Genomic DNA, 12,934 nt, shown 5'->3' with positions numbered 1-12,934 from the left:
CCGCCGCCTGCAGCCAGTGGGGGTAAAGGAGGGGGGGGTCTCCCCCGGAACCCCTACCCAAGCTGCCCGGCCTCCCGCTCTCTCCTGCCAGCTTGGGGGAGCCTGTGGCACCCCCACCCCAAAATCGAGAGTCGTAGCGGGCCTGCAGGTAAGACAGGGAGGAAGAGGAGGTGGCGACAGGGCGCTGTGCCAGGTGGGCTGGTGAAGCAAGCGTCCGGGTCCCACTTAAACGGGGGGCAATGTGAGGCCCAGAGAGGTCGGGGAACTCGCTGAGGCTGCACAGCAGATTGGGGCTAGGTGTGTGGGCTGTGGCAGGCAGGAGCCGGCTCCCTGAGGTTCCCTGTGTCCCCGCCGAGTCTGACTGGGGGCCCCAGGGCAGCGCCTGGTTCAGGGGGCAGACAGGGCGCAGGGGCCCCCAGGGCGGCACTTGGTGTGGGTGGTGGCCCTGCACTGCAGCAGGGTGGCCAGCCCTGGGCTGAAGGTGGGGCAGCGCCGGCCCCTCCCCGGCTCTCCTGGCCCTCGGCCTCCTGAGAGCAGCAGTGAACACTGAGCCAGCACCTTCCGTGCGCGCCTGCCAGGAGCAGCTTCTGGTGCTGCGGGGGAAAGGAGGATGAATCAGATCTGCCCCCAGTGCCGGCCGAGTCGTGTGCCGGAAGCCGGGCCTTGGGGAGAGGCGGGCTGGGCTGCGCGTGTGAGCAGGGAGTCCTGGGCGCAGGGAGACCAGGCAAGGGCCTTCCAGGCCAAGGGAGCAGCGGGGGTGAGAGCTGGGGTGTGTGTGTGTGTGTGTGTGTGTGTGTGTGTGTGTGTGTGTGTGAATGTGTGTAACTGTGAGTGTGCATGAGTCTGTGAGTATGTATGTGAAGGATGTCTGGATGTGTGAATGAGCGTGAGTGTGCATGAGTGAGTGGGTGTACGTGAGTGTGTGTGTAAGTGTGCATGAGTGGGAGTGTGTATGTGAGGGGTGTGTGTAAGTGTGCATGAGTGTCTGTGAGTGTGTATGTGAGGGATGTCTGTGAGTGTGAGTGTGCATGAGTGCACGCCCTGTCCGGGCTGGAGAACCTGGAGGAGACTTCAGCTGACAGATGGCAGCACCAAGGGTGCCCATGGAGCCTCTCGCCTGCCCCTCCCATCTGCTGTCTGGCCCTCCCCACCCTCTGGCCATGCTCCTCTCAACACCAGGGGAGGTGGCTGCTTCCCAGCGCTTATTCCCATTTGCCTGACGAGACTGCCGAGGCTTAGAGGTTAAGTGCTTTGTCCAGGCTGCGCACAGGTAATGCAGGCCAGCGGGCCAGCACGGCTCCTGGGGAGCGGATTCCTCTCTCTCCAGCCTTTTCCTGGAGACCTTAGGGGGCGGTGATCCCGAGGCTCCGGTGACAGCACTGGGACTGGCTCCCTGCTCTGCCCCCTTCCTGCAGGTGCTGCGGGATGGCAGGTCCTGCCCAGGCTGCATCAAGGCCTGCGGTGTGGCACAGGAGCCAGGGCACAGGACTGCTTCCTCCAGGAAGCCCTCCCACTCCCACCCCTGCACCCTGTGCCAGGGCACCTCGCTTAGCCCCCCGCAGCCCCTGAAGTGCAGGGTTGTTATCTGCCTCATTTCAGAAACTGAGGCAGCCCCACCCCCAACCCCCACCGCGTGCTCCTCTCCCGGAGAGGTTCTGGCTACGGGGTTGGGTCTGGGGAGATGAGCAGCCGGGAGCCAGCGCAGGTTCCTGAGCAGGGGAGGACCTAGGGTGGTTGCTTTTTAGGAACACGGGTCTGACAGAAATTCCAGGAGAGCCCAGGGCAGGGAGGTGGGTGCCCTATGTCAAAATGACCAACCAGCCACAGCCCCCGAAGCTGCCCACCCTGCACGCCTGGGCTGCCCCCGGGCCAGCCAGGGTTCACTCTCCCTGAAGTGGCCCAGAGCCAGGCCTCACCATTGCTGAGAAGGCAGCAAAGCTGAGGGGGGCCCCCACTGTCCCCCAAGGGCCTGAGCTGCAGGAGGGAGAGAGGTGCCAGCTCCTGGTGCAGCCTCCAGAGTGGGGCCCCCCAGCCACCGCCTGACCCGCCGCACCCTCATCTCGTGGCTGCTCCATCCAGCGTCGGTCCCCCCAGCCCAGCCTGGGCTCCTGGGGCGGATTCTGGGTCTGCGCCTTCCTTCCCTGTGCCTGCTCTGGGATTCCGGGGAGGGGTCAGCTGCGATATGGGTGGTGGTTAGAGAGAGGACTAGGAGGTGCTGGGCCTGGGTGCTGCCATTCCAGATTGGTGGTCACTTGGTGGCCCAGGACCCTCTGTCCACTCTGGACTCTGCACACGTGGAGGGCGGGGCCTGGGGCAGCAGGGGCGGGGCCATGGTGGGGCAGGGGGCGGGGCCTGGGGAGCTGCCAAGTGCACGGGCAGGGCAGGGTGATGTTGGGGCCGGAGTCTGGAATCCACAGGCACCCGAGGTGGCCGCTCTGGGCAGAGGGTCCCCTGCAGGGCGGTAACTCCCGGCTGTCCTGGTGAGCCTGGCTCTGAAGCAGCGTCTCTGTCCGCTGAGGACAGGCTCATACTCCAGGCCTCAGTCCATGACACGGGCAGGCCGCAAAGTGCCCTCTGTTCACCCCTCTGCCCCAGCTGGCCCTCCCCACGGCACCCCTTCTCAAGGACGTCGGGTCTTCCGCTCCACACCCTCCCACCAGTGCGAGGCTGCCCCAGTGCCTCCATCCTAAAGAGCCCCCCTCCCGTCTGTCCACAACCTTCCCTCTCCACGCCCCCCACCCCCACCTCCTGTCACCTGGACACCGCGTTCTGCTCCTCAGAACCACAGAGGCCCAATCTGGGGGCTCGTCCCTGCCCACTGGGGACACACTCCCCTATCCCTGCCCTCCAACTCCTTCACCCTCCCTACAGCCACCACCTGTACTCACAGCACATGCACCCCCATAGTGCAGACCCTGGGGTCCGGCATGGCCCTGCTCCCTGGGGATTTAAATGTCACTGTCTGTGGTGGCTCCAGGCCCGTGAGAGTTCACCTTTGGAGACAGAGCCGCCTCCCCTGCCTGGGCCTGCTCCCCAGTTGTCCTGGATCCAGGACATGACCCCCCCCTTCCCCTGCAGGCCCAGGCCTTCCTGCCCCCTCCAGCCCCACCTGCATCCCTAGTACTGCCAAAGCCACGCATCCCTCACTTCTACCTCACTCTGCTCCCCTTCCCAGCCCCACGCAGCACCGCACCTACTCCCAGCTCACGCCCACCTCCTCCCCACCCTTCAGTCACGGCTCCCACATGCAGCTCTGCTGGGTTTGGGCCCAGATGCGCCAGACAGGCCGGCTCGCCTGCAGGGCCTGTCCCGGGGGCTTCCTCTCACGGCTCCAGTCCTCCAGGGTCTGCAGGGCCGGCAAAGGCTGACGCCCACTGGCCCAGGGCGCTCCCAGCACTTTCCCTGTCTGCCTGGCAGTCACCGCCCCCACAGCACAGGCTGTCCTGTGCCCGGGTGTGTGGTGCAGTCCCGGCACACTAAAGCCACCAAGGGGGTGGACACCAGACTCCGGGGCAGAGGCCTAGCCCAGGACACAGGCCGCCCATGGGCAGCTTATAGGGACACTTAATCAGGCTTGTGGCGGGGGAGAGCGCCAGGAGGGCAGGGGTCCCCCTCTCCATCCACATGGGAGGTGACTAGACCATGTCCAGGGAGGGGGCCAGAGACAGAGCTGCAGGCTGTGCTCCCACAGGATCCGGGCCCTGCAGGTTGGGGAGCACGTGGGCCTGGTCCCCCGGGACTGGCTGTGGTCCTGCCAGGTTCCTGCCACCCCTGATGCAGCTGTTGTCTCGGCTCAGAGCTCAGGGCAGCGCAGGAGGGAACCTGGCCCAGCAGCCATCACCCCACCGGGAGCCTGAGCCCTCCCAGGGTATATTCCTAGCACCCCCGCCTTGCCCACCAGGCCCACGAGCTGGGCCTGGACTGGGGGCACACTGAGAGGACCCTGCCAACCCCACAGGGCCCTGCAAAGGCAGGCAGGCATGTGCCTAGCCCCCTCCTTTCTGCTGTGTGGTCTTGGGAGAGCAGTGGGCCTCTCTGAGCCTGTCTCCTCTTCTGGTAAATGGTAGCTTTGATGGTTGGCTTAGTCCTAGTGCTGCTGTAACAGGAATACCAGCAGTGGGTACCTTTAATAGAGATTTATTTCTCACAGTTCAGGAGGCTAGAAGTCCAAATTCAGAACCCCGGCTCTAGGGGAAGGCTTTCTGTCTGTCAGCTCTAGAGGAAGTCCTTGTCTCTTCAGCTTCTGCTTGCTTGGAGATCTCCGTGTGTCTTACCCCATTTCTGCTTGCTCGTTTGCTTGCTTACCTGTTACCTGTTGCCGTCCAGTCGATTCCAACTCGTGGCAACCCTATAGGACAGGGTAGAACTGCCCCATAGAGTTTCCAAGGAGCGGTTGGTGGATTTGAACTGCTGACCTTTTGGTTAGCAGTCGAGCTCTTAACCACTGCGCCACTAGGGCTCCTGCTTAGTCTGTTTTATATTTCAAAAGACATTGACTCAAGACACACCCTACAGTATTCCTGCCCCATTAACATAACAAAGACAATCCATTCCCAAGTGGGATTATAACCACAGCCATAGAAGTTGGGATTTACAACACATATTTTGGGGGACACAAATGGATCCATAAGGAGGGTTAAAGGTTAAAAGCCATCCGAAGCCCTCTGTGGAGGTGCTGGTCCAGGAGAGCCATGTACCCAGTGATGACACAGACCTCCCCCCCGACCCCTCAGAGCCTCCACCGTGCCCCAGCCCCTGACGGCCCTGCCCCCTCCCTGCCCTGGCCCCTGACACCCTGTCCTGGCTGACCCCGCCTGATGTCCTACTGCCTGCCGGCCAGTCTGAGAAGGCCTGAGGCTGGGCATCTCCGGGCCGCCTGCAGGGCTGCTGGGTGTGGCTGCACCCAGTGGAGGTGTGTGCACCTGTGTCCCCCGAAATCATCAGCCCCCAGCCCCACCTGCCCTGTCACTGGGAAGCTGAGGGGCAGGTCGGTGGGCCCCATGCCCCCGTCTTTGCGTGCAATGGGTGGGGCAGGGGAGCGGAGAGGGTCGGCAGGCCCGAGGGTCTCCCTGACTAGCCATGTCCGGCTGCGTCCGGCTGCATGACTGTGAGCCAGCAGGCCTGGCCCTCGTGCTCCCTCAGCCGCCTCAGTGTGAAGGGGCTGACAGTGCTCCCCTGAATGCTGTGAGGACTTCCAAGACCGTGCCGGGCCACGGATGTCCACCAGATGGGCTGTGTTCACGTGTTTGGCTGAGGGTGGGGGTCCCGTCGTCTCTGCCATCACCTCCTGCAGCAGGACAGGGGTGCAGGTGGGTGCATGTGCCACACCCCGTGTGGATCTGCTGCTTTCTCGGGCATGGCACCCCAACCCGCCTGCTGGGCAGCCTCCCCAGGCTGGGGTATGCGTGGGTGCACACCACTTCCCTCCTATTCTGCCTGGAGCCTCTTTGCACGTCTGTGCCCGGCCTGTTCCGGGGAGCTTGGGCCCTCCATCGCCCGCCCAGCACCCGCTGTCCCTCTGTCCGTCTGCTGCCTTCCACGTTGATGTGTCTGCTCTGTCCCCAGGCTTCGCGTGGAAGACTTCAGCCTGGACTCCTCCCTGTCACAGTGAGTGCTTCACAGGGGCCACCAGTGGGGCGCGAGGATTGTTACGTTTCATTCATTAATGTCACCGATGCGGTACTGCTGACCGTTGGGATGTGGCCTCCCTGCGGCCATGCCTCGAGCCTGCCACTACCCCGGGGGTGTGGTGGGAGCCCCGGGCTGGGCTTCCACACCCACTCTGGGCCTCGGTCTCCCCAGCCTGGAGCTGGTAGGCAGAGGAGAGATGAAAGGCTGCTGCCCACGCCCACCGCCCGCAGGGCCTCTCTAGTCATCTGAAGTCCTCCACGGAGCAGCTCAGAGAGCCCCGGGCCACACCCTTCTCCGGGCCCCTGGGCCGGTCACATGCTCGGCCCAGCTCAGAATAGCCACCTCCGGCTGGTGACTGGCCTGGCCCTGCCCGGCGCTGTGGGCCTGCGTGGAGCCACGGATGAGGGGAGGCAGCTCTGGGACACCTACCCCATGTGAGTGTGGCTTCTGTGGGCCGGCGAGTAGGTCTGCACTGCGTGCCTGCCTGTGGCTATGTGCCCACTGGCCCGCACCCTGAGGACTAGGCGCCTGCAGGCCTGGCACCGTGACTGGCGATTCTTGGCATGGCCGTCTGTGCCGAGACCACTGCCAGGAAAGCCTGGGAGGCCGCTTTCCCAGACTGATGGGGGCTGCAGCTACCTGGCCTGGTCAGCTCACTGCCGGGCGGCTAGCTTTGTCGGCCCGAGGGTGTCTCTTGGCCCATCTAGGTGCGGACAAGGCTTGGGCGCAGGCTGGCAGCGGGCCGCGCTCTGGGCCCAGCTTGAAAATAGGCTGTCGGATCGGGCCAAGCCGCTGTCTGGTGCTGGCTGGCCTCTGGTGCCCAGTTCTCATGACAGTGGGACCTTGCTCCCTGCCTGCCTCACGGGGTGAGTGTCAGGAGGGAGGATGTGGGAGCGCCGTGCAAACTGTGAGGTCCTGGCCTTGCTATAACAAGTGCCACCGTTGTTACCAGGCAGAACGTGCCCGAGTGCCAGCCCCCTCCATGCCTAGTCCCTGCCTGTCGGCCGGGGGCAGTGGTGGCTCAGGGGTAGAATTCTCACCTTCCAGGCAGGAGCCCCGGGTTCGATTCCCATCCAGTGCACCTAATGTGCAGCCACCACCCGCCTGTCAGCAGTCTTGTGTGTTACTATGATGCTGAACAGGTTTCAGCAGAGCATCCAGACTAAGACTAGGAAGAAAGGCCTGGCAATCAACTTCTGAAAATCAGTCAGTGAAAACCCTGTGGATCACCGCGATCCAATCTGTAACGATCATGGGGATGGCGCAGGACTGGACAGTGTCTCGTTCTGTTGTGCATGGGTCACCATGAGTCGGGGTGACTGCAGCAGCCAGAACGCTGTCAGATGCCTGAGTGAGTGGATGTCAGTGGATACAGGAGCAGGCCCCCACTCTGCAGTGTGGCCTCTGCCGTGTGTCCCCCTCCGGCAGGGCAGCCTCGCTTTAGGTGCAAGAGCCCATGGCTGCAGCCAGCTCCAGGGCCGCTCCCTGCGTGCACGGTCTCCCCACCCAGCCCTCCCCAGCTCTGGCTCCTGAGAATGGCTCACTGTGGTCCTGGTCAGCCGGGACCGACCATCAGGAACTTCTGCCTGCTGCCCGTGTGGGCGTCAGTGCGCGGTCTTCTCAGCACACGGCGGAGCACGCACATGGATGACCATCAGGCCTCACTCTGAGGGCCGATGCTAGCGTCTGCACGGCTCCGAGCTCTGGCATGGGGCGCAGACCTAACCCTCCTGCTTCTCTGGGGGTCCGTTCCTGTTCTGTCCCTGTCCCTCGGATGAGGACACGGAGATGCGGTGGGCGGGGCCCACTGTCGGGCTTCCAGGTGGCATTGGACCTCAGCCCAGTCCCTGATTGCCAGGCCCGGACCGTCCTGTGACCCGGGAGCCTCCCCTCGCCCTAAGCAAAGGCTTGTTGAGCTAAGTGCGCCCTTCAGCCTGCCCCAACCCACGTTTGCTGAGCCCGGGCTGCCCTCCCGGCGGGGGCTGCAGGGGGCCTGGGGCGGCTCCCAGAGGCTCTGCCCCCTGGTCCGCAGCGGGCGGGGTCTGCCGGGAGCAACGTCAGCAGGCAAGCCCCGGCCTGAGCCCCCCAGGCACCCGCTCCAGTGCCCTTTTGGACTGAATTTCGCCCTCCATCCACCCCATTAAACATGCTTCTGGCTAAAACAGATACTTTTTAATCTACTTTTTGTGGTGGTGCCCGCCTGGGCAGCCACAGCTCATTAAAAATTAAAGGTGCTGTCAGTGCCATTGATTACTCCGCAAGGCTGGCCTCCAGCCCCCCGGGCGGGTCAGCAGCAGAGGCCTCTCCCGTCACGGTGATTTCCCTGTTTGGTGTGGAGAGCGCCCTTTCTGGTGGGGTCACTGCCCCCAGCCACAGGGCTGCCAGCGGGCCGCCGGAGAGGTGACTCTGGGTTTGTTTGTGGACTCCGGGCGGAGGCCGGGACCCTTGCACTGAGGGCGCCAAGGGAGTCACCGTGTGTCTGCCGCGGTCGGTGGGGCTGGGCCTGGTGGCCCCTCAGTCGCCCAGCCCACCACAGAGCACGACACATTTAAGTGTCTGCAGTGGGGGTGCCTACCCCCAGGGTGTACAGGGCTGAGGAGCTGCTGCAGAGAGCTCACAGCAGGTGAAGCTCACCCCAGCCCACGGCGGTGGATGCAGGGAGCACAGGGCCCATCGCGCCTGGCGTTTGCAGGGCTGCACATCCGAGCTCAGCTCGGCGCTGAGCTGGGCAGAGCGCGGGGGAAGAACAGGAGCTGGTCCTGGGGGGCCGCGATCCATTGCAGGGATGAGGATAAGGCCCGGAGCGAGGGCAGAGGAGCCTGTGCTGGGGTACACTCTGACCACAGGCTCAGGGATGCACCCCACTGGGCTAGGCCGCTACAGAGGCCTGGCTCTGGGCTGACACCTGCTCAGGGCCCTCGGGGCAGGGCCAGAGGGAGCCAGCCCCAGGGGTTCAGCGCCTGGCACAGTAACTGCCCTTCTCCAGGACCTAGCCTAAGCTGCATCTTTAGCATGAGAAGGCCCATCCCCGTCTCTTCTGGGCCTTGAGCCCTGTGACCCCAGGGGCGCGACAGGGCAGGCGCTGGGGCTCAGCCTGAGGCTCCTCCCCCTGGCCCTGAGGCCGGGTCGTGCCCGAACCAAGGTGTCACAGCTAATGAATCGTCCCAGCATCACTTTGCACTGAATGCTCTTTGGAGTCAGGAGTATTGCCCACACTTTTTGGAGAGGATGCTGAGGCAGTGGGGTCCCGGCCAGGCAGCGCCCTCACCTTTCACAGGGAGAGCAGTGTCAGCCTTTGCAGATGGGGTGCTGATGCCTTCCAGGGCAGGACAGTCACTGCCCAGAGCCCTCTCCAATGAGGGAGAGGAAGGCATGAGCTCAGCTCTACCTGGGGCACCCATCTTGCCATGTTCCCATCCCCCTAGTGCTGCCTCCTCCAGGCAGCCCTCCAGCATCCTTCAGGTAGGATGACTGCCTCAGGAGCTTTGTGTTTCCCCCTCATGGGGTGTGACCCACTACACCATGCTACCCAACCCCCTGGTGGCCTGTCCAGGCCCTTCACTGTCCCTGGTGGGGGGCGAGGCCCAGGGCACCCACCTCGAGAGCCAGCTTCTCTGGCCAAGGCTCCTGCCGCATGTGCCCCGAGTTCCCTGGCTTGCTAGCGCCCTGTCTGGTTGGGGGAGGTCCCTTGGGGACGGCCTGGGGGGTCCCTAAGACCTCTTGATTAGGGGCAGACGCAGCCTGGGCGTGGGGGGAGGTGGGAGTCGTGGGCATCACGCGCAAACCAGATGCGGCAGGCAGCCTGGGAGGCCGCGGGAGGCCTTCCCCCACCCCGGGGCCCGGCTGGCCTAGCGGGTGTGTGCTGCCCCTGCTTCCGCGCTTGGCTCCTGAGACATCCCTTCTGTCCTGGGCGGTGTCAGCGTGGCACCTGCAGCCTGCACCTGCTCGACACTCCTGGCACCACGTCCGAGGGGGGGTGCTGGGGGCAGTGGCCTGCCCGCCCCAGGCCTCAAAACCAGATGGCCCTTCCCAGGGTTGTTGGGACGACGGTCAGCAGTGGGGGCTGTCACACGCTCTGCCACTCCGCCTGCCCTATCTGGAGCTTCCAGCAATTCCTGCTCAGTCCAGGGTGGTCTGATCTCAGGAGCCACTGGGCCCCCACGAGGAGAAGGGGCCAGGCCAAGCTCGCGTGGACAGAGGCATGCGGGGCTCTGGGTGTCTGGGACAGACCTCGGGCTGCAGAGGAGCCGAGGGAGGGAGTGGCTGGCAGCGGGGCCTTGGCTGGAAGGGGGGCGAAGAGTGACCGCTACCTGCTAGCCTCCGCCTGACACCCCTCAGCCAGTGAAGTGGTGGCCTCAGGGCACAGAGACCAGGGGCCACCAGAGAGAGTGGCTGACTTTTTGTGCAGGTAGCAAGGTGGGTTTGAGCCCCGCGATGGCCGAAGCTCCACGCAGAGGGCCACACGGGCACGTGCATCTGGGCAGCTGCCGGTCCTGCTGCCTTCCAGACCCGGCTATGGGGCTGGGGGCCAGGGCCCAGCGGGGGTGCGTGCAGCAGGCTGGCAGCCCCGTCTCCGTCTGAGTGGCCTGGAGGCTCTAGGCTGAGATCCACAGCTTGTCCACTGAGACTCGATGGCCAGCCCACAACACAGGGTTGGGGGAGGCCCCCAGGCCAGGCCCCCTTGTCACCCCCCAGCCCTGACCAGCCAGTTGGCTCTGTCTGCTGGCACGTGTGGGTGCTGGGCCCCCGCGCCTGTGTCTGGAGCCGCCTCTGGAGATGGTTGCATAGTCGGTTTCTCTGTCTTCCCAGGCTCTGAGGTTTGGGAGGGAGCCGTCCCGCTCTCACCCCTCACTGTCCCCAGAGCCCCCCAAGCCCCTCACTGTCCCCAGAGCCCCCCAAGCCCCTCACTGTCCCCAGAACCCCCCATGTCCCCTCTCCTACTTCCCAGGGTCCAGGTGGAGTTCTATGTCAACGAGAACACCTTCAAGGAGCGGCTCAAGCTGTTCTTCATCAAAAACCAAAGATCCAGTGAGTCGGGGGGCAAAGGTGGGGTAGTGGGGGCGGCAGGGGGAAGAGCATGCCGCCGATGACATCTGGGCATGCAGACAGAGGCAGGGCAGGGCGGAGGATGGGGGTCCTGGGCAGAGCGGGGTGGGGGGTCTGTCAGGGTGGTGGGGTGCAGGGGTGGAAGAAGTGTCACCCCTCATGGCTTCACCCCCTTGAACCCAGTGGGATATGAGACAGGAACCTGTGGTGCTGTTGCCCCACCACTGCTGGACACCTGGGCTTGGATACCCTCCCTGCCCTGTCCTCCACCCTCAGGCCCCCAGCAAACACTTTTCCAGCTTTGAGCCTTGGCCACTTTGGACGGCCCCTAGGATGTAGGACGAGGGCGTGGAGGTTGTGTTTGTGGGCTTGGAGCCCACCAGCAGGTGCAAGCCCCCAAGTCCTGCCCCCAAGGAGCAAGCAAGCAGGGGACACCCACTGCACCCCTGAACCTCAGAGCATCATCTGTGGATGGGGACAGGGACAGCACCTCCTCAGAGGTGGCACAGCACCCTGCCACCAGGCCCCGCAGCCCCCACACCTGCCCCTCTCCCCATGCATCCGGGCCCTCAGGAGCTCAGGGACTGTTGGGAAGAGGCCACAGTTCCCTCCCTTGGTAGCCCTGCTCCCCCAGTCTACTCCCTCAGCGGCCCTGATCCCCCAGCCCCAGCTGACTCCCCTCTCCACAGGCCTGCGGATCCGGCTGTTCAACTTCTCCCTGAAGCTGCTCACCTGTCTGCTCTACATCGTCCGCGTCCTGCTGGACGACCCCAACCAGGGCATCGGATGGTGGGTGACAGTGGGGCCTGGGAACTGTGGGGCCCCTTGTCTGTGAGGGGCTGATGGGGTCACGTGGGCATATGTGACCAGCACCCAGCTGCACCACAGAGCACCCCCAGGGTCCAGGGCCATGGGGTGCTTCCTCCCCGGACACGATTCCAGCGCACCTGTCCATCCCCGGGTTTCTCAGCTCAGCAACGGTGCCCTCACATTCCAGCTCACCTCCCTTGTCCATGGACCTGTGGCTACATCTGCAGCTGCTTGCAGTCCTGGAAATGGCCCTCCTTAGGGAGGGGGGTGGCTGCCATGGGATGAGGAGGGGGCTCCACCCCTGCCCCCCCAGGAAAGCCTTCACTGCAGGCACTGAGCCCGCCCAAGGCTGCACCTTGCCCTGCTGCCCCTCCTGGGCCCCGTGGCATCCTTTCCTTGTTTTACACCTTCTTCTCTTCTATGGAGCACACCGTATGGGGACTTGGAGAAACAGGTGTGTAGGGTCTGTTGTCTGTGACCTTGTGGGTCTGAAATGTCCCCGTTGGACCCCACAGCCACTGAAAACCATTCTCCCTCAGGTTCTGAAGTGTTGCCCCGCTGTCTTGCTGCAGCTGAGAACATGTGACATTTCTCCTTGATCCTTGTGTGAAGCACATTCTTCTCCCCAAGAGCTGGTGGAATCCTCTCTGTGCCCAGTGATGGCAGCTTTGGCATGTTTCCCTTTTCACCTCCAGGTTGGCCCCAGTGGACACCAACCTGGGAACCAGCATCCAGAATTTTCTGGAATCATATCTTTCGAGAACATCCCCCTTCATTTTCTTGGCACTCTTTCTGGAATTCCTGTTATTCGGATGTTGGAGTCTGTAATGATCCTTTACTTTTTTTATCTTCTCGCTCCTGTTTTCCCTCTTTTGTTCTTTTTGAGAGATTTCCTTAGCTTTCTTTTCCAGCTTTTATCTGAATTTTTCACTTCTGCCATCGTGTTTTCTAGTCTTTTTTTTTTTTTTTCTGTCTCTGCCTTCTGTGATTTTTTGTTCTTCTTACTCTCCTGTGCTGAATTACTTTTGTCTGTGGATTTTTTTTCATTTCTTTTGTTTTTGTAGGTTTTGTTTTTGCTGAGACTTTATGTTTTTCCTCTTTATTTTTATGAGTATGTTTATTACCTTTCTTTATGTTACTGTGAAATTTCCCCTTATCTTTCTAAGTTTGAAGCAGTCTATTATTACTTGGTATTGCCTTGCCTTCCTCTCCATTAGAAGGTTCTACACCTGCACCATTTATTCCCTCTTTTATTGTTCTGATGTTGTTGTCATTTACAGATTAACTGCTCTGATTCCCTGTTGTATTTCTTTTGGTTTTGGATAGTCCTTGAGAGTTCATTTCCTAGATTGGTATCTGGCTTGTACGATCCTGCGTCCTAGATTCAGCCTGTGAGCTGAAGTTGTTCGTTCTCAGATCGAAGAACTCCCTTTAATAATTTTTGTAA

At 62.5% G+C, this 12,934-nt stretch overlaps 1 protein-coding gene across 2 annotated transcripts in view; it reads left to right on the top strand.

The window, feature by feature from the left end:
- Window positions 1-12,934, top strand: part of KCNT1 (potassium sodium-activated channel subfamily T member 1) — a 97,025-nt gene that overhangs the window by 43,083 nt on the left and 41,008 nt on the right. For both annotated transcript variants that reach the window (XM_004388655.1, XM_004388654.1), the window contains 2 exons: window positions 10,580-10,659; window positions 11,367-11,466. In XM_004388655.1, the coding sequence (XP_004388712.1) occupies window positions 10,580-10,659; window positions 11,367-11,466 (180 nt within the window). The remainder of the gene's footprint in view (window positions 1-10,579; window positions 10,660-11,366; window positions 11,467-12,934) is intronic.

The sequence above is a fragment of the Trichechus manatus genome, unplaced genomic scaffold (assembly GCF_000243295.1).
Source record: "Trichechus manatus latirostris isolate Lorelei unplaced genomic scaffold, TriManLat1.0 scaffold00214, whole genome shotgun sequence".
NCBI lineage: Eukaryota > Metazoa > Chordata > Mammalia > Sirenia > Trichechidae > Trichechus > Trichechus manatus.
Note: the sequence above shows the minus strand (reverse complement) of the source record. Positions and strands in the feature narration are given on the sequence as shown.